Source organism: Cololabis saira, chromosome 13, assembly GCF_033807715.1.
Source record: "Cololabis saira isolate AMF1-May2022 chromosome 13, fColSai1.1, whole genome shotgun sequence".
Lineage (NCBI taxonomy): Eukaryota > Metazoa > Chordata > Actinopteri > Beloniformes > Belonidae > Cololabis > Cololabis saira.
Window position 1 is genome coordinate 23740622 of NC_084599.1, and position 18872 is coordinate 23759493.

An 18872-nucleotide genomic window follows, 5' to 3' on the forward strand; every position below is an offset into this window, starting at 1 on the left:
ACACAGGTAGTTTGGTGAGAGACATGCGAAATACTGAAGTGTACTTTTCAAATTTGTCTAAAATTAAAATATGGTGAGATTTTGAGGATTACGATTTTTTCACCACTGAAATTGGAAAGATTGTGTTGGTTCTCTTTTGATAAAGGTGACTTCATAAGTTGAAAAAAATATTAGTAAGGTTTAAGAACAGGCATCATTGTGAATTAACTATAAATACTTTGCTCCTAAAAGGGAAAATGAAGTTGCATCAATAAATTATCCGGTATATTAACAGTTTATAATACTTTTGAACATAAAACATCTGGAATCTTCTTATACTTGTATACTCCTTATATATACTCTGAGCTACACGTTTAAACATGGTAATTATTAGACATCTACAAATATAAATAAAAACAGTGTAAGAAACCATTGTGTTTTTGATATTAAATTAGGGCTACAATAAATGTCGCATCATTTTCCCAGACCAAGAAAATGTTCCAACTGAAACAAAGCATTGATTACCCAAATCTTTTTCACATTATGTGGTCTCGGATTGATGATTTTGGTTAAACTGCTTTCCCCTAACATGCAAAGACTCCAATGCCATGTCTAATAATGATTAAAACTTCTTAAAAGTTTCAAGACGTAACGTGAAAGACTATCAGAGGATTTATGCTTCAGACTCCGTGTGAAATATTTACTTCTCCACAGCCTTGAGAGTCCAGCCTTTAGAAATGATCTCAAACTGTGACTTCTCTGTTGACGACAGGTGGAGACAAACCAACTCGAAAAAGTTAATATAAAATAAAATGAATAAATAAAAATAAAATGCAACAAAAAGGATACTGTGGCGCCGTAGGTACTGAAAATCGTACATATTTTTTTTTGCCTTCTTCGATACAACATATGGACTTGTCAGGTCAACATGTTGTATAAAATGAAGGGATGTAGGGACTATATTTTAGCATCAAGGACAGGCAGTTTTTCAGAATTTATAGGCCTTGAATTTTGCTTAGTGTAAAACAAATACCTTATAAAACTTTTATTTCTCTAATGGGAAACAATATGCATTAAATATGCAGAGACTGCCTTAAGGACAATGTCCTAAATAAAATTATAATTTAAAAAAAACAAACTTTTTTTTTTAAACGTCATTTCTTTTGAAAATCATAATTTACTCCCATTAGTGCTCTCAAACTGACCTTACTCAGCCTTGTGAAGCAGAATGAGTAACTATTGTTCTATCACAGTGTGCAAGTTGGTCGGAAATTTTGCAATGAAACTGTATGTTATAACCCCAGAAAGAAGATGAATCAACCAAGTTGTAGCCAACATGAATGTATATTTTACATGTATATTTCTCTACACATAAATGGTTTGGTTTTGCTTCAAGTGGGTAACGGCACGCACATCAAAATGACTCATCCACTGTTTTGATGTCTCGGACTGTGACAAAATTTGAAGGTAACAGAAGAACAAACAAAATTGTGGGAACACTGTTTAGCCTGTTGTGACGCTGCTGTACAAACATAAACATGCACAAGTAAAAAATAAAATGAATATGGCAGATTTACATAGTATGCAGAGTATTCTACTCAAACAAAGTAGTTCAAAAAAAAAAAAAGAAAAACAAACAAAAAGCGACCCCAAAGGACAAAGTTTGTCCATGTGAGCAACAACGCTTTGTATTCGTGATATACTCTTAAGATAATCTAACAAACTGACCTTTCATCTATTGAAAATGCCATGTCTTTTAAAATGTACCAAAAACAAATAATCGGTTGTGTGCAGTAATATATACACATCCTCAGATTCCTTCCACTTGAAAAAGAGTTGTACCTGTAATATTATATAATATATATTATATAATATATATAATATATATATATATATATATATATATATATATATATATATATATATATATATATATATATATATATATATATATATATATATAATTTAATTCCTTCAATTGAATACCACACCAAAAGACTGAGGTAAAAAGTGAATATCCTGTGAACAGATATGGTTAAATAATGATAAATTTGATAAATTAACAACAAAGCACTGACACATTTCTGCTTCCTATCTCGTCACTGTTTTGTTTGCGTCTTTGAAATTCAAAAGCTGGAGTGCTAAAACGGAACCTTTGAGAAGTCATCATTGTTTTTCTTCCTTCACATAATGTTTGAAATTTGGTCATGATAAAAAAAAAAAAAGAAAAAAAAAAAAAAAAAGATTTTTGAAACTGTTTGTCTCATGCATCTTTGTCTTTATGAACACATACATGGCTCCAGGTCTTAAGGACGCCGGAATGACAAACAATGATTGCAGACTTGATTCATGAACTCTGAACTAAATTCTTTTAAGACACCCAGCCCAGTAAAAGACAATAGATAAATTAAAAAATAGATTTTTTTTTAAAAATCCCCTAATTTCCCCTATGCCTAAATATGTGCAACACCAGCTAATAAAGTCACTCTTTGTGCCTCTTGAAAAGGAGGGTAATATCAATTTTCCATGATGATTTTCGAATGGGAACTTAAATAAGAGGAAACACAGAAAATTAAAGATAAAAGACAAACAATGACAATGTGGTCTAGTACTTTTGTTGCAGCACGAGGGGTGTCTGCATAATGTGCCTGTGTGTAGATCAGTGCTAACTGCACGCAGGATTATGGCAAAAAGGATCTCATTCAGCTGTGTGGAATGATGGAACTCATTTTTATCTTCTGAGTCTGTAATGGCCTCTGTTCCATCTTAACCTTCAGTTTAGTCCAAATATCCCAAAACACCAGAGCCCTGTTGGGACTTTTGCCCATTCACTAGAAGTCAGCGAATTCTTTTGCACACTTTTCAGTTTGTGAGACGCGAATCTCCTCTTCTTCATAGTCATCAAAGTTGCTCGTGTCACCTGGTCCTCTGCACTTTGGCAAGAAGGGGGCTTCAACCTGAGAATGTATAAGGTTTTAAATGAAGATGTGGTGTGACGGTATGTCTCTGGGTTAACAAGTATGAAAAAATACTACCCCTGTTTGTTCTTCAGTGATTAAATCAAGTCCTACCTTTCGCTCATAAATGGCAATCCAGTCTGTTGTGGAGAACCACTTGTGGTTTTTGATGTCGTTCACTCCATTCTTCAGATTGCCAAACCTCTTTGTCAGGTCTACCTGGAGCAGGTTCCTTAGCAGGTCCTTCAGGTCGGAGCTGAAGTGAGAGGGGAATCGTACCTACACGACATGGAGAAATTAAATAAGAAAGTGTGGGTCATCAAAGACAAGGTGCAGACAACCAATGTTACAAATACTTTAAATTAAGTTTGTTTGTCTGCGAACCTTGCCAGATACAATCTTTTCATAGATCTGGATTGGCTGATCAGCAAAGAAAGGAGGGTAACCAGCAGCCATCTCATAAATAAGAACTCCAAGTGCCCACCAGTCCACAGCTTTGTTGTAGCCCTGAGAAAAAAACAGAAAGACATTCACTCATTTTCAAGGGTTTTACCTTAAAAAGACAAGAATAGAAGAAGTGTTTGCATGGGAACATGGTAGATGTGATGGTTAGTAGCATCTTAGAAACACATTTAAAAGGGGACCTATTATGAAAAACGCTTTTTTTTCTTGCTTTAACGTATATAAAGTGGTCTCCCCTGAGCCTGCCAACTCAGAGGAGGAGGAAAGCAATCAAATTCTGCAGTGTCTGTACAGCCGCCCGGATGAGCCGTCCAGTGTCATGTGACTTCTACGAGCCGTTCAGATTCGGTGCATTTTCTTTACGTAACCGAAATGCAAACCACGCCCACAACTATAAAAGCGTGTAACTGCATGCGAACGTCCCACTATCGCGTAGAGCTGGGTATCATCACTGACCTCCCGATACGATACGATTCCGATACACTAGGTCCCAAGACTATACCATTTCCGATACGATACGATACGATATCGATATTCTGGTTACAATAAGGGAATTACATGATCCTTCCACGCGCCACGTCCGGCCAGAGAAACCCCACCCTGCCTGGTGAAAAGAAGCAGCCTGCTCACTCCTCAAGTAAGGAGGAGACTTGAGCTCAGTGCAGGGCCTCCCGGGGTTGGTAGATGGAGCAATGCCCAGGACTGACTTAGGTAGGAGCACTGGGTGATAAAATGGGGGAAAAAAATCGGGATTAAAAAAAAAAAAAAAAAAAAAAATGTTTTAAATTGATACTTGGATTTATGTATCGATAATCGTTCCTACACATGCATATCGATATTTTTAACCCATCCCTACTATCGCGTAGCACTGCGTGACATCAGACGCTCTGTCCATCTCCCTCCAGCAGCTGCCACTTTATTGAGGTTTTTGTAGTGAAATGAGGAGGAATCATAGAGATAACTTCTCATTTCAACTAACTGGATCAGCCGTTCCTCATCCATGACTGTTTCCTACAGCGCTTTTAACCGGCTTTCAACTCGAGCGACAGGAAGAAAATAGAAGCAGGGCGTCAAATGTTCAGCTCAAAGCGGCGCGGCGCTGCGGCGCTGCGGACAGTCCAATAGAAAATAAAGCCAATGGATGGATGGAATTGATTTTGTCGCTGACGCTCGCTCGCATAAAGCCTGAATTATGGTTCCGCGTTAAATCGACGCAGAGCCTACGCCGTAGGGTACGGCGTAGCCTACAGTGCGCGTCGCTGCGTACCCTACGCCGTAGGCTCTGCGTTGGTGTAACGCGGAACCATAATCAGCCTTAACTCCGCCGGCCGTAGCTTCCACCATTTTTTCCATAGCGGTGTATCGCGTCATTCGCGTCATCACGTCAGGCAGCCAATCAGCACAGTGCCTCATTATCATAGCCTCCCCGCCCACTCAGAATCCCTCATAGAGAAAGAGGTTAGAAACGGTAAAAATAAAGACATGGCCCAGAGGCTGAATTTCTAATTTATGTAGAAAAAACAATCAAAAGCTTGTTTTTAAGACATTCAAGACCTGTTTAAAATATACATTAAATGCCATAATAGGTCCCCTTTAAAGACCGATTACAGTGTTGTACAGAATTGTGGCGTTAGACAGTTACATTGAATTTTATTATTTGAGGTCAGTTTTGAGACCACAGCTCTGTGATGCAGTGACTAGGTTTGAAATGTATGCAAAACTAAAACCGTAAAATCTAACACCATAATGTTTAAAAACAGACTTACTATAAAGCATTAGCATCAGACAACATCAAACAGCAAACAGCTTTGTGTCTCACAACTAGCATTTTTCCAGATTTCAGAAGTTTAAGAACTTAGGTAGCGTACTTAAATTGCAGGGGACTAATGAGAAGAAGAGCTGGATTCATTTTGCAAAGGACACCACTGAAACATGGTAACATGGATGTTGAGGGGGCTAAACACCAGCTCAGAGAACCAGATTTAGTTTTGGTAGAATAAAGGGCCAAGTTAACAAACTTGTGCACATCTATTAGATGTTACAGAATCAACGTCAGTTCAGCGGACACCACGAATGCCGATGTACAGTTGCGGCCATGGAGAGTTAAGAATCACTGCCATTTTTGACCAGGCAGTTTAACAAATTTTCCCTGAGATTGAAAAATTGCACAGCTGCCACACTTAACCACAGCGAAACTAATTCAGTCCTTCTGCTGCTAAAATGGTGCATAATCTGAGATCTCAGGTGCATCAAAGCAAACATACACACTGATGCAATCTAAACTGTACGATCTAATAATGCTGCTAACATAGTCCACAACTGGAGCATGACCCCCCCTCCAAAAAAAGATCATATATAAAAGATGTGAACCTTGAATTAAATTAGTCTCAAGTGATATCCAAATATAGCTGATCAAACCTTAAAAATTCCATTTAAAAATGTGATTAATTATTAGATCCACCTGGTATATCTAATAAAGCAGCCATGGAGTATGTGTTACATGGACAAAGTATTTGGCAACACCTGTTAATTATTAAATTCAGGTGTTTCAATCACACCCCTTGCCACAGGTGTATGCAATCAACCAACTAGACATGCAGCATCAATCTGGAAATATTTTTAATACAAAATTAGTGTTTCTGAATAGCTTGGTAACTTTAAGTGCAGTACTGTGATATGATGTCACCTTTGCAATAGGTCAGATCATGAAATGTCATCCCTGCTGAATATTCAATGGTCAATTGTGAATGATATTAAAAAGTGGAAGTGTTTGGGAACAACAACAATTCAGCCTTAAAGTGGAAGACCATGTGTAAAAATGACAGAGTGAGTGAGTTAACAGAGTGACTGTTAAGGTGTTTGGTGCGTAAAAGTTGCAAGCTCTCTGTTGATTCCACAGCATTGATGTAAGCACAACAACTTTGTGAAATGGGTTTCAATGGCCCAGCAGTTGCATGCAAGTCTCACATCACCATCATCACAATGGAGCGGTGTAAAGCACAATGTCCCTGGACTGTGGGAAAGAGGAACAATGCTCTGTGGAGTTTGGTAGTCAAGTAGGAAAGTCTGATTTGGTGGATGTCAGGAGAACGTCACCTTCCTGACTGCAATGTGCAAATATCATGTTTGGTGGAGGGATAATGGTTTTTCAGGGTTTGTGTCTAGCTCCTCATCTCCAGTGAGCTTTAGCATATTAAAGGTGACCTATTATGGCATTTAATGTATATTTTAAACAGGCCTTGAATGTCTTAAAAACAATCTAAAGCTTGTTTTTTCTACATAAATCATAAATCCAGCCTGTGGGCCCTGTCACTAGTTTTACCGCTTCTAACCTCTTTTTCTGTGCCTCATTCTAAGGGAAGGGGGGGTATGATAATGAGGCTCTGTGCTGATTGGCTCCCTGAATGACGTGTAACAGGGGAGGAGAATAAACCTCGCTCCGCCAGAGCAGCCCGAGCCTGTAAATAAATAAAACACTGAATTTTCACAAATGGAAACTTTATTGTTAAAAAAATAAAATATGAGTTGTATATAAATAACATTTATGCACTATTTAAGCCGGATCTACCCGGCGGATGCTGAACGCTGGCCGCGGAGCCACGCCGGGCGCCCGGGAGCAGCGCTGCTGGAGCTCCAGCAGCGCGCATCACCGCGGCTTTAACGGGGGAATCTGACCGGTTCCGACCGGCCGGGACCGCAGGAACCCGCCTGGACTGGTAGCAGGGACTCCCGGGGACCGACCAGCGGAATTTCAGCCGGATCTGCCCGGGGGATGCTGCGCGACGGGCGCTGCAACCGCACGGCGGGCGCACAGATCGGCTCCGGAGCGCATCCGCGGCGTATCGCCCGTTACAGGGGATCAAACCGACAGATTTGCCTGAAAATCTCGGAGGGTGAAGCTGGTCCGACCTGGGACAGACCCCCGAGGACCCAGCTCCCAAACCACCCGGGAACCTGGATGATTTAACCCGGATCCGCTCCGCCGCGGCGCCGCGTCCGACTGGCTGAAGGAAGCTCCGCTCCAGCAGCGGAGAGAGCTGGTTGTGGGCGTGGTTTCAGCAGCAGAGGCTGAACCTCTGGAAATCTGCTCCCGTCGTGACGTCACGACGGGAGCAGATTTTAATCGGCTCAAAAAAAACCACGTGACACTGGGGGACTCTGGATTGCGGGGGTCAGAGACCTTGCAGAAATTCATGGTATTTTGTCTCCCCTGTGCTGGCAGGGTGAGGGGAGACCACTTTATATATGTTAAAACAAGAAAAAACGTGTTTTTCATAATAGGTCCCCTTTAAGGCCCCGATGTGGTGTTTTCATGCGTTTTGGCCGTTCGTTTACACGAAAACGAAGCTCAAAGTCTCCAAAAACGATAATTTCTGAAAACTCCGGCCAAAGTGGAGATTTGCAAAAACTCCCATTTTCACGTTTGCTTGTAAACAGAGGGAAACAGACATTGAGGCTTCAGAAAGTCACATTATGCGACAGAAACGTCACCAGCATCATGTGTGCGACTTGTGTTTACAATTTGTTTGGCCACTGTTGTTACTCGTGTTATTTGTTGATGTTTTTTTCCAGGATTCCGATTGGCTAGCATGACTTTATGCTTCTGGTTATACTGCCGCCTGTAGGTTTCGCAGCTCATAGCGCCCCTTAACAGCGTATTTATGCAGGTTTTTGTAAATGAAGAGATTTTGAAAACGATCTGATGTAAATGATGGTATTTTTCAAAACGTAGAGGGGGAAATATCCGTTTTTGTAAATACCTGGCTATGTGTAAACGTGGCCTAAGACAGTTTGGACGATGCTATGCTTCCAACTTTGTGGTAACAGTTTTGCGGAGGCCCCTTTCCCTTCAGGCACGACTGCGTCCCAGTGCACAAAGCAAGGACTATAAAGATGCATCTGTAATTCAGTGTAATAGTTATGTTTCTAAACTACATTTGTCCATAATGTGTATGAACACAAAAAACGATAAAGTCCAGTTCTATTCATCTACTCAGAAGATGCAATGTTGTTCTTGGTGCTACACGAGTGTATGCTGAGGGGTTTCCTCTTGGTGAAGGGAGTTCTTGCAAAATTTGAGAATGATATCTCTCATATTCAGGGTCTTTACAATTATGAATGCCTTCCTTGGCAGAAATGTTTCCTGACTTCATACATGCTGGCTCAAGTGAAACATGTATTTCAAGTCTCTACTGTGGCAGCAGAAAGAAGGGTTCAGGTTTCAGGATAAAATCAAAAGCAGCCATATGAAGCTACCCTTCTGAGAAAAAGACACAGAACCTAATTACAGAATTACAGTCACCTTACAGCAGCCTCCCTTGATGTGTTTGATTCGGAAGAAGGCAGCACCTTCTTCATGTGGAGGAGGAGGAGGAAGGTTTTAGTTCAGGTTAGGCTACAGCCGGCTGGTTTCTGGTGTTACTGTTCAGTTCTGTAAAATCCCATTGTTCACATACTGTTTAACCCTTTAATCAATCTCAGTGTTTAAGCAACACCAATTGCTGTGTTAACAATGCCCCAACTGTCACAGTTGAAAAAAAAATAAAAAAATCTAAATTTGCATGATGCTGTGATATAAGAAGTGAGAGCACTATAGCTGCTCACATTTGATCTTACTCCATAATTTGGCCATTTTGCTTAGTATTCATTTCTGTTTTAATTGAACTGTTTCTTACATTTAAATGATGCATGAATAACTGCACCGTATACATACTTTAAATTCAGAGTTTCGCAATACTATTTCATGGGACTTTCTGTTCTAATGTTTTACAAGATTCTCTGCTTAAAACACACACGTCAAATTAATGTGCGTTTTTTGTAGTCTAGTTTAACGGGTGGCTGATGAGCTGATTCACCTGAATCAGATGTGTAAAAGCACGAAACACCTAAAAATTGCTGGGAAATGTGGGTCCGTTTGCCAGACTTACTATTACTGCAAACACAACTTTAAACGGCTATCTACCTGACAACACAACAGTCCAACACAATGAGGAATATGACTATACAGCAGATTGAGTGACCAAACCCATGTAGAAGACCTCGCAGGAAAAAAATAAAATAATAAGATTCAGATTAGATTCTTTTGCAACCTAGCATGCTATCACTTTGACGGCAGAAAAACATGACAACATTTTGCACCGTCTTCACTGGATTACCCTGCACCCCCTGTGAATCCTCTCCATGGACAGTTAGATACCCTGGTTTGCAGATTAATATAAACATGAATATATACGGCAGAGTTTTATCCTTCTAGTCACTATTTTCATTTTACTTGACAGGCAAATACCCTCAAGAACAAAGCAACGCCAATGGAAAACATTTGCCTGGATGATCCCGTACTAGATGTCTGCACTGTAGTAACATGGCTGACTGTGAAGGACTCACCTTGCTGAGGATGATCTCTGGGGCCAGGTACTCAGGAGTTCCACACAAGGTCCAGGTCCTGCCCTTTACCCGTTTTGCAAAGCCAAAGTCTGTCACCTGAGCAAAGAATAACACGAGTAGAAAAAGAAAATAAAAGGGAAAAGATTAAGGTGGACTTTAAAACACTTTTAAATTACTGTGTATCTATATACAGTAACACTACAACACTGTCTTCATGCACGCTAAAATTGGAAAGATCCACCATTTGCTCTGCACTTAGTAGTTGTTACAGCTAACCAGCCATAACAACTGCTGTAAGTGCTGAATGCTCTTGATTACCTTCTCCGGTACCACAGCAGTATGACTCATGCTTTCTTTTTTTGACACAAATACTCCACATAAATAAAGTACCTGGATATATCCATGTTGATCTATAAGCAGGTTTTCAGGCTTCAGGTCTCTGTATATGAGGTCTAAGGAGTGAAGGTACTCAAATGTGAGCACTATCTGAGCTGCATAAAATCTTGCATGGTGTTCGCTGAAAGAGAAAAATCAAGAAAGTTACACCGTGGTGCAATGGATGAGCACAAGTTTCTTTGGACGAGAGAAAAATAATGTGCAAAGCACCTGAACCTTCCTGTGCGTCTGAGGTGTGAGAACATTTCACCACCAGGCACGTACTCCATCACCATGTAGAGGTTTGAGTTGTCCTGCCAGAAAATGATCACGAGTGAAACTACAGTCACACTAACTTAATATTAATTCTTTTTTTTTTAAGAAAAAAAAGAAAAGCAGCATTCAGGAAGGATACAAACAATCCTGCACATGCTTAGATTGTTGACGATGTTTTATTGTTCTAATGTTTTGTTGCTTTTGAACATTGTTAAAAGCATCTAAATAAGAAAATGCTTCTCTATAGATGCAGAATTTTCATTGTGTATGAAAATACCTGGCATGAATAGAAACCAAAAACACGCCGCCTGGGTGTTTTGCATCATTTCATTTGTTTAGACAAATGATCCCCCTTTTACACCAAGCTGGTTCCAGGGCTGGTGCTAGTGCTGGTGCTAGAGCCGGTTCGCGGTTGGTTCTAAGTAAGAACCAGTTGATAACCGTTTGCTTTTACAGAAGCTGGTGCTGGCCAGCAGCTGGCCAGAGAGCCACGTCATCACGTTACTGTATACGTCTGTGTACGTCAACAAACAGTCAAATGTTCTGGGGTAGAAAACGAAAACATTATAGGACACTTCTGTTTAGTTTATTTAGGACTTCGTAAGCAGTAATTGTAGATATTAAGATACTTTGCTCTCTGTAATGGTGTCTCCTTTCATGTAGTCGCTCGGCTGTGCCGTGTTTTCATTGTCTGCATTTAGTACACGTGGTTATTTGTTAAAAGCTGGTTGTCTCCTCCACGGACCACTGCTGCTTCTGTTTTACATCCATTAATTAAATAAATGGATGTAATAATAAAAGAGTCTGCTAACTTAACCGCCGTCTTCAACGCTCCATTGTTTAAAATGGCGCTCTTCCGTGTTTACTCTGCTTGTTGCTCAGTAACACCGCCCCCAGCCCTTGACATAAGCACGTAGGCCCCGGCGTAACGTGGTTCTTTCCTCTAGACCAGCAAAGAGTTGGTTCTTGTCTAGCACCAGTTTTGAGAGCCAGGAGGCGGTGCTTAGGCTGTGTAAAACCAAAGAACTGTTGCTAAGTCTGGCTCTAGCCCAGAACCAGCCCTGGAACCAGCTTGGTGTAAAAGGGGTATGAGAGGATAGTATATAAAAGTGCTACTTTTGTTGTAGTTATTTGTTTTGCATGATTATGAGTTCTACTTTTAATAAGAAACACATTTTAAATGTTTTCTCTTGAGTTGACAAAAAAAATTTAATTCATGATTGTCTAAAACACTGGAAGAACAGGAAAAAGCAAGACTTATTTGGAAATCAGAGACAGACATTTTTTTATTTATTTTTTTTTTTAAATCGATCGTTACCTTGAAAGCATATTCCAAACTGACGAGGAAGGGGAAGGAGACGGCCTGTAGTATTCTCTTTTCATTTAGTGTGTGTTCTATCTGTTTCAACTTCACCACCTAAAAGCACAAAAATGACGAGTAAATAAGAATGACGCTGCATGGTACAGAGACAAAAGAAATCACACATCTACAAAGATATTTACATACATCTCATATCTAATTTCTTTGGACATGTATGACATTATTGAAGTGTTAAAATCAAAATATATCATCAGGGCCGACAACCCATTACAAACAGCAGTCTGTTTTATTACTGGCAAAGTCACTGTTACATGGCTGTGGCGTTGAAAACACAAACATTGTCTGCTATTTTATTTCAAGCTTCAAAATACAGACTTCTGAGTTGGAGTTCACTGCTATTGAAATTGTATGTAATGTGGTAGCTCTTTGTACTTTCTTTTGGCATGCAATGATTGTAAGACATTGGCTGAAAATCCCCTAATGATACTAGACCTGGTCAGAGTGCTTGGAAAGTTCCGGACGTTAATTTGCATAATGCACTGAAATACTTCAATGGAAACTGATGGATCAGCTGATGGCCTGATAACTTGACATTCAAACAGTCTTAGCAGGATACATTTCATAGAATCAGAGACAAAATAATAAGTATATTTTGATGCGGGAATTACAAAAAAGCCTTGAATTTTACACTTTAAAGGAAACAATGTCAGCGAGTCTGAGGTAAAACAGTGAGAGCTCAGTCAATCTTGTATGAGAATGTTGACACCGTAAGCGGTCAGTTCTGCAGCCGTTCTGCTGAACCGATACTAAACGTAGACAGGTCTACCTCTTAAACCAACCGCTAAAATTCAAGAGCAACGTGTCACCAGCAGTGCTGCACCGAGCACAAGCAAGACTGTCTTTATGACTTTCACATCAGTATCTAAGATCGAAAGCATCATGTGAAGCGCCTCTGAGGTTTTCAGTGATTACAAGCTAGTCGCACTACAGAGGAAGCACTCCATTTCCTCTTAGGAAATACACAGCATCTGTATTTATGTGAAGCTTTTTTTTTTTTCATTTTCATTTCTCATTTTCAGAAACTAGACTAATTAACAACACTTGCTCTCATGGATTTTATTTTATTTTTTCCAAACCCATGTACTTACTTTTTGCTTGTCCAAGATCTTCATGGCATAGAACTGGTTTGTAGCTTTATGTTTCACAAGCATTACTCGTCCAAACGAGCCTGTGCCCAGAGTCTTGAACCTGTCAAAGTCATCCAGGCCTGTTGTGCACTGAGAAAACACATCACCAGAGGTAATGAAGCCACAAGGTGATGCAACCGCTACATTTTGACCATTTCAGCTTCTGTAGATGCCACTAGTTTTGTTTTGCTGTTAACTAGCTCAAACTGACACGTAATATAAATGAACATAGTTTTAGTCCTAATGCATCTTATTATCTGCAAAGTACAATTATGTACTCAGCTAAAGTTTGAATCTACGAGACTGAAGTGACCTTAATACTGAAATCTTATTTTTCTCACCAAAAAAAAAAAGACAAAAAAAGAGCAGAAAGTTAAATCTGAATTATGCAAAGCAATGTGCTCATAAAGAATAGCTTACCTGTTGAGGATTCTCCCATTTTCTTAAAAAATCTTCTTTGGCTTTGGCTAAGAACTCTTTCACTACAAAAAAAACCACAACAGATTACGATAAAACAATTAGAACTTTGGAAATAACTGAATGTCAGTTAATATATTAAGGAAAATAAACCAGGGAAGGTAAATGTGTTCAGGAAAGACACACATACACACACACGCACTCACACACACAAAAAGCATTTCCTGAAGATGCTCAAGGGAAACAAATATATTTGAAAGTCAGGCCAAGCAAATTTTAAGTATTTGGGAGGTAATACTATACTTCAAACAAACAAACAAAACATGAACCAAAAAAAATATTTTCATTGCAAAATCAAAACCACACCCCTAAGCAGGAAATCTCAATACACAAAATGATGCAAAAAGCTCTGTGGACTTTACGGAATTGGCCAATTTCAAATGAAGCTATTCTGCATCCATTTCAAGTGTAGATGGGAGTAGGTGGGAAAGAGACAGTTACGATAGGCAGAGAGAAAAACAAAATGCACGTTTCTGATACTACAGGGCAGGCAACAAGAAAACAGTGCATTGTGAAAGTCACAGCAGGCATGAGATGTCCAAAGTCAAAGAGCTGTTAGGAAAGTGTCTGATAGCACTGATGAACATGATTATAAAAGTCTGATTATGGTCTAATGCACGGACAACGTTTGATACCAGGATCTGTGATTTTTCTGCAAGAAAGTTGGGATGTTCTATAAAATACAGAAAAACTCAATGCAATGAATTGTAGATAATGTAAACACTCTTCTAAAATGAAAAAAGGCACAAAGACTGTACATCACAAGTTGAAACAGACACATTTTATTTAATTATTTTTATCCTCTGTGTCAGCCCTTTTTGAACCAGCAAGTTAAGAGAAAGAATATAGTGAGAAGCACTATATTTAATTGTTTGGGTTTTGTTTCCGGGGTCATTGATGTGATAATTCAAATAAACCACTGTTAAGCCAAGGTTCAGAACCACTGCTGGATAGTTTTTGTTGTTATGATGGCTTTGCATTTAGGAAGAGTTTAGAAAAAAAGAAAAACTTGAAGAACACTTCAGAAACCGTTTTCATTGAAAATAAAATTTGATGTTACACTTCAATTGGAAGTTAAAACTTCCATTCAAATGGTGGTCTGAAAGTTTAAAGATTAAAAAAAATAAAAATAAAAACAGGAATATGTGTCAGTTTCCGCTACTGATATACCATCTTTTTAATATTTCCAAAAACATTTATGGTGAAGATGACTTGTAAAAAAAAAAAAGAAAAACAAAACTGCAGGTGTTTTAATATTTTTCCTTTTTCCTTTTCTTTTCTCCAATTTTTTACTTAATTCAATTGAATGTCTTTTCTTATTTCTTCAAAGGAAATATGCATGCCTGGTACACATACAAAATATTTGCTCTGTGACTTGGGATGTCTCATGAAAAAATTAGCGTACCAAAAGTTTCTACAGTTCACCCAGGGTTTGCAGGGATATTCACCCATATGGATGGAAATGATGGAAGAGAAAGAGAGGAAGACACATTTATGAAAAGCTAAAAACAAGAACATTTTAGATTCACACAACAAAACAGAACTGGAGACAATGTAAGAAATCCTTACCACTTAATAGTGCTAAAGCCTAATTAAATCATTCATAAATGGAAATAGATTATTTAAACAGTAGCCTGGAGTGTCTATAACTTGTTGTACGGCATGCACACTTTTAGTTGTTTACAATAGGCAACATAATAATGTTTAGGTCTTTCAGGTTTTTATTATGTGCATTAAGAAGTCTATATTTGCTCTAACTTTTTCTTCTTGCCCCTCGTGCAGGATTTCAATATTCCACTAAGACAAAAAGACAACACTGACTGAAAAGACACTGCACAAACTTACATAAAAACACATTTGATAGAGGCAAAACAGTACACAAAAACAAAAAGAAACAGATATTAAGATGGTGTGAATGACTGAATCACCAGAAATGGCCTATACCATGAAACGTTTGTTGCTGGTGTATCCAGAGTGCGTGCAATAACAGCAGTTAGGGAAATTGTTGAGGAAAGTAACTAGCGCAAGTTGTGAAACTATGATGCTTCTTATGCTTTTAAATACTGATGCAATAACATTGAAGAAAAAAGAAATCAGTAAAATCCATTATACAGTATATATATATTATATGATGAGTATACAGTTTATGAAGACAAGCCACTTGTTGTAAAAGTAATCAAGTAAACCTGCCGTCTTAGGCAAGCTGCAACCCATCCTGCTAAGAGCAACAGATACCAGATTACGCAGTAAAGAATAAAAGATATGCACTGCACTTACTTAACTTATCCCATGTGACGGTGAACTCAGAGATATGAGGCACCTCACTCTCCTGTGCTTTGTGCTCTGGTCCGGTCTTAAGATATTTGTGGATAAAACGGCTGGCAAAAGACTGATCCCTTGACTGGGCCATTTTGAGTCAGAAATCTTGACGTGTGAGCAATAATGTTCACATGCAAAGTAACCGTTTTCAGTCTAAACATTAGTGACACTAACTTCCTGTGTGAAGGCAAGTCCTTTGCAATGGTTGGTTAACCACAAAGTTAAACTTCCTGTTCAAGTACTCTGCCTCAGCGTCAGTGGCCAGATGCATGTCCAGTTTTTTGTTGTTTTTTTTGTCGTGTAGAGCCATTTCAAAGCACTTCAATTTGTCTCCAATGCAAGTTTGTGATCACAAAAGCATACACGTTAAACACTAAAATGTCAGCTACGTAATGCCTAGTCAAAAGCACAGCACAGATAAGAGATCTGTAACACCCACGGACCAATTGAAAGAGAAGTCATCTGCATGTTATTGTGCTCTCTGGTGGTTATATTTTACAATGCAAATTTTCAGTTTTCCCTGTCATTTAATTGGCACCATTACATCAAAAACTTTTCCCAGAAGAGCCCAAGATCCCAAGGGAACTCATATTTGAGTCAATATGTTCCAGTCAAAAAAATAAATATAATAACATTAAAGTTTTAAAATCTCAATAAAAGCCTCATTGACAGTAACCTGTTAACATAATGCAGTAGCTTGCAGCTTTCATTACAGTGTCACTGTACACAGCCATCATCCCCTCCCTACAGAAAGTGCAGGTGGTTTGAGTCTCACAGGTCTCTGGGACTGTGTGAACCCCTGCCAATCAGAAAGCAGGTCAAGATCACTTAAATCCAGGCACGCTACTAGGTATGGCACAGGCTTAGTCTAGTGAGGGCTTACACATACAACACCGTGCTTGCCTCTGGCTACGTATTTCAAGTAATGTTCAGGTTCTTCAACAGGTGGAATGTGACTATGAAGAGAGCTACTTGATGTTAAAGCATCAACTCAAGATCTTATATTATCTTATCTGGAAAGTGCCTAGAGACAACTTCTGTTGTATTAGGTGCTATATAAATAAAATAAAATTGAATCTTAGTATCATTGCATTTGAATTTGCAGTAACCATATTGACAGCAGCTTTTCTTTTTCAAAATAGGTAGAATGTTATACATTTTTATATTTATATATATGATTATATATGTGTGTGTGTGTGTGTGTGTGTGTGTGTGTGTGTGTGTGTATATAACGAATACTTAGCCTGATTCATTCAATAAAGCAATCCTTCAGTTAATCTATTTTCGTCTACCTGTAGTAAGCAGTTATCAGGCTCAGTACTGCAACTTCAGTGGAAACCAAAATCTTCTGGTCTTATCTGGGTCCAGCCACGTGATCTTAGCCATTTGGAAATCAAACATGACGGATTGATGACTTTATTTACACATGGCATTATACAACAATTAGAATAGCATTAGTTTCTTTATGCCAGAACAAATGCTGTGGAAAAAAGCTTCAATAACATGGTGAGGACCAATGTTGTGATATGCTCAGATTTCACTGTCAATTATAATAATAATAATAATAAGGTGACTGCATCAGTTTGTGGCACATGTTCCTATTCAGATAAAAAAAAAAAGACATGTAAACCAAAGATGTTTTCCTTTTTTCGTGCAGCCCGTGTATCTGTCCTGTCTGCTAAAGGCTGATTTATGGTCCCGCGTTACATCGACGCAGAGCGCTATGGCGTACGGGGCGCGTCTCCGCGTAACCTACGCCGTAGGGCTCTGCGTCGATTTAGCTGCACAGCTGCTAAAAAGGATGCTTCCCGAATGAATGCGATGAGCAAGCAAACAATTGTACAACTGTTAATATTAAACCGGACAACCGCTGGCTGGATGCTGTCCAAGAGCTCACCGCTTTCCTGTTCATTGCCTTTCTTGGCAGTGGCCGTGTTTCCCATCGTAGCAGGGCGATCCGCAGCTGCAGCAGCGATGATGGTGGCCGCTAGCCGAGACGGTCCTCCAAGAGCTAGTAACGAATATCAGCCTCTACGAGATGGGCCGCTTAAAAACGACATCAATGTTGTTTCCTCCGCGGACAGAACCTGGACGTGCTCTGCGGGCCGCCTCGCTAATCTTTATTTATAGAGCCCGTTTTATCGTTCACGTATGGCTCCGCTGGAATGACAACATGATCCAGACTTTTCACCTCTGCCTGCTGTCGTCCCGCGCTGCCTTCACGGCCCGTCGGAATGCCCACGGATGGATTTGGTGGATATGGTTGAGACGCTGCCTTCATGAGCCAGTCGGAATTAGTGGATGTAGAGCAAGGATATTGCGTTCATTTTTTTCTTCAATTTAATTCAATTCGATTTTATTATAGCGTCTATTACAACAGAAAGTTGTCTCTAGGCGCTTTCCAGAGACCCAGAACATGACCCTCTCCCGAGCAATTATTACATAAACATAACCAAGGGCGTAGGTTTGGTCTCAACATTGGTAGGGACGATATAACGGCATGTTCACTTTTTGCTGGGGACGGGACATTAATAAGACCAAACAGATTGGGTGAATGGGGGTCAGGGCTACATTTGTCACCAATATGAACCTAATTCATTGATAGGCTAAATGATCAATGCAAAATAAATCTGTTAAAAAAAAGTTAAAATTGTTATTTTCATGGGAGAAAGTCATCAGCCAGTCAAACGTGCGCTTGGGGGAAAAAAAATGCAGATTCATAAAGTGAAAAGGGGTAAATGTAAGTCTGAACATAATGAAAATAATTCACTTAATAATGGTAGGGTCAATTCTATCCTTACAACATTTGGGAAGACAATAAATGCAGATTCAGAAAGTGAAAAGGGGTAAATGTAAGTCTGAACATAATGAAAATAATTCACTTAATACGGCTGATCCAGTTAGTTGAAATGAGAAGTTACCTCTAGTGATACCTCCTCATTTCACTACAAAAACCTCAATAAAGTGGCAGCTGGCTGGAGGGAGATGGACAGAGAGCGTCCAATGTCACGCAGTGCGAGTGCGGTGGCTGTGCAGTGCGATAGTCGGACGCTCGCATGCATTTACACAGTTTTATAGTTGTGGGCGTGGTTTGCATTTTGGTTACGTAAAGAAAATGCACCGAATCTGAACGGC

General features: G+C 39.4%; 1 protein-coding gene across 5 annotated transcripts; it reads right to left on the reverse strand.

Moving 5' to 3' along the window:
* Window positions 1-1875: 1875 nt before the first annotated feature.
* Window positions 1876-17955, reverse strand: prkacba (protein kinase, cAMP-dependent, catalytic, beta a). 5 transcript variants are annotated; one of them, XM_061738389.1, is made up of 10 exons: window positions 17635-17955; window positions 13362-13417; window positions 12903-13031; window positions 11752-11850; window positions 10389-10471; window positions 10173-10299; window positions 9783-9878; window positions 3321-3443; window positions 3051-3215; window positions 1876-2936 (listed from the first exon to the last, which is right to left on the reverse strand). In XM_061738389.1, the coding sequence occupies exons 1-10, from the start codon at window positions 17678-17680 to the stop codon at window positions 2811-2813; spliced, it is 1050 nt and encodes a 349-aa protein (XP_061594373.1). In that variant the 5' UTR covers window positions 17681-17955; the 3' UTR covers window positions 1876-2810. The 5 variants fall into 5 exon arrangements, with proteins under 5 accessions (XP_061594373.1, XP_061594369.1, XP_061594372.1 ...); XM_061738385.1 differs by lacking the exon at window positions 17635-17955 and adding an exon at window positions 15696-16791 and having other exon boundaries at window positions 13362-13423; XM_061738388.1 differs by having other exon boundaries at window positions 1877-2936; window positions 13362-13423.
* Between the last annotated feature and the right edge of the window lie 917 nt (window positions 17956-18872).

What these genes read in the sequence shown, in the direction of transcription:
- prkacba (XM_061738385.1), bottom strand. Translation starts at nt 15,828, where the DNA reads ATGGCCCAGTCAAGGGATCAGTCTTTTGCCAGCCGTTTTATCCACAAA. An exon ending in AATGGGAGAATCCTCAACAG is followed by an intron (nt 13,032 to 13,361) that starts GTAAGCTATTCT and finishes GTGTTTTCTCAG; the next exon opens with TGCACAACAGGCCTGGATGA. An exon ending in TTGCCATTTATGAGCGAAAG is followed by an intron (nt 2,937 to 3,050) that starts GTAGGACTTGAT and finishes ATACATTCTCAG; the next exon opens with GTTGAAGCCCCCTTCTTGCC.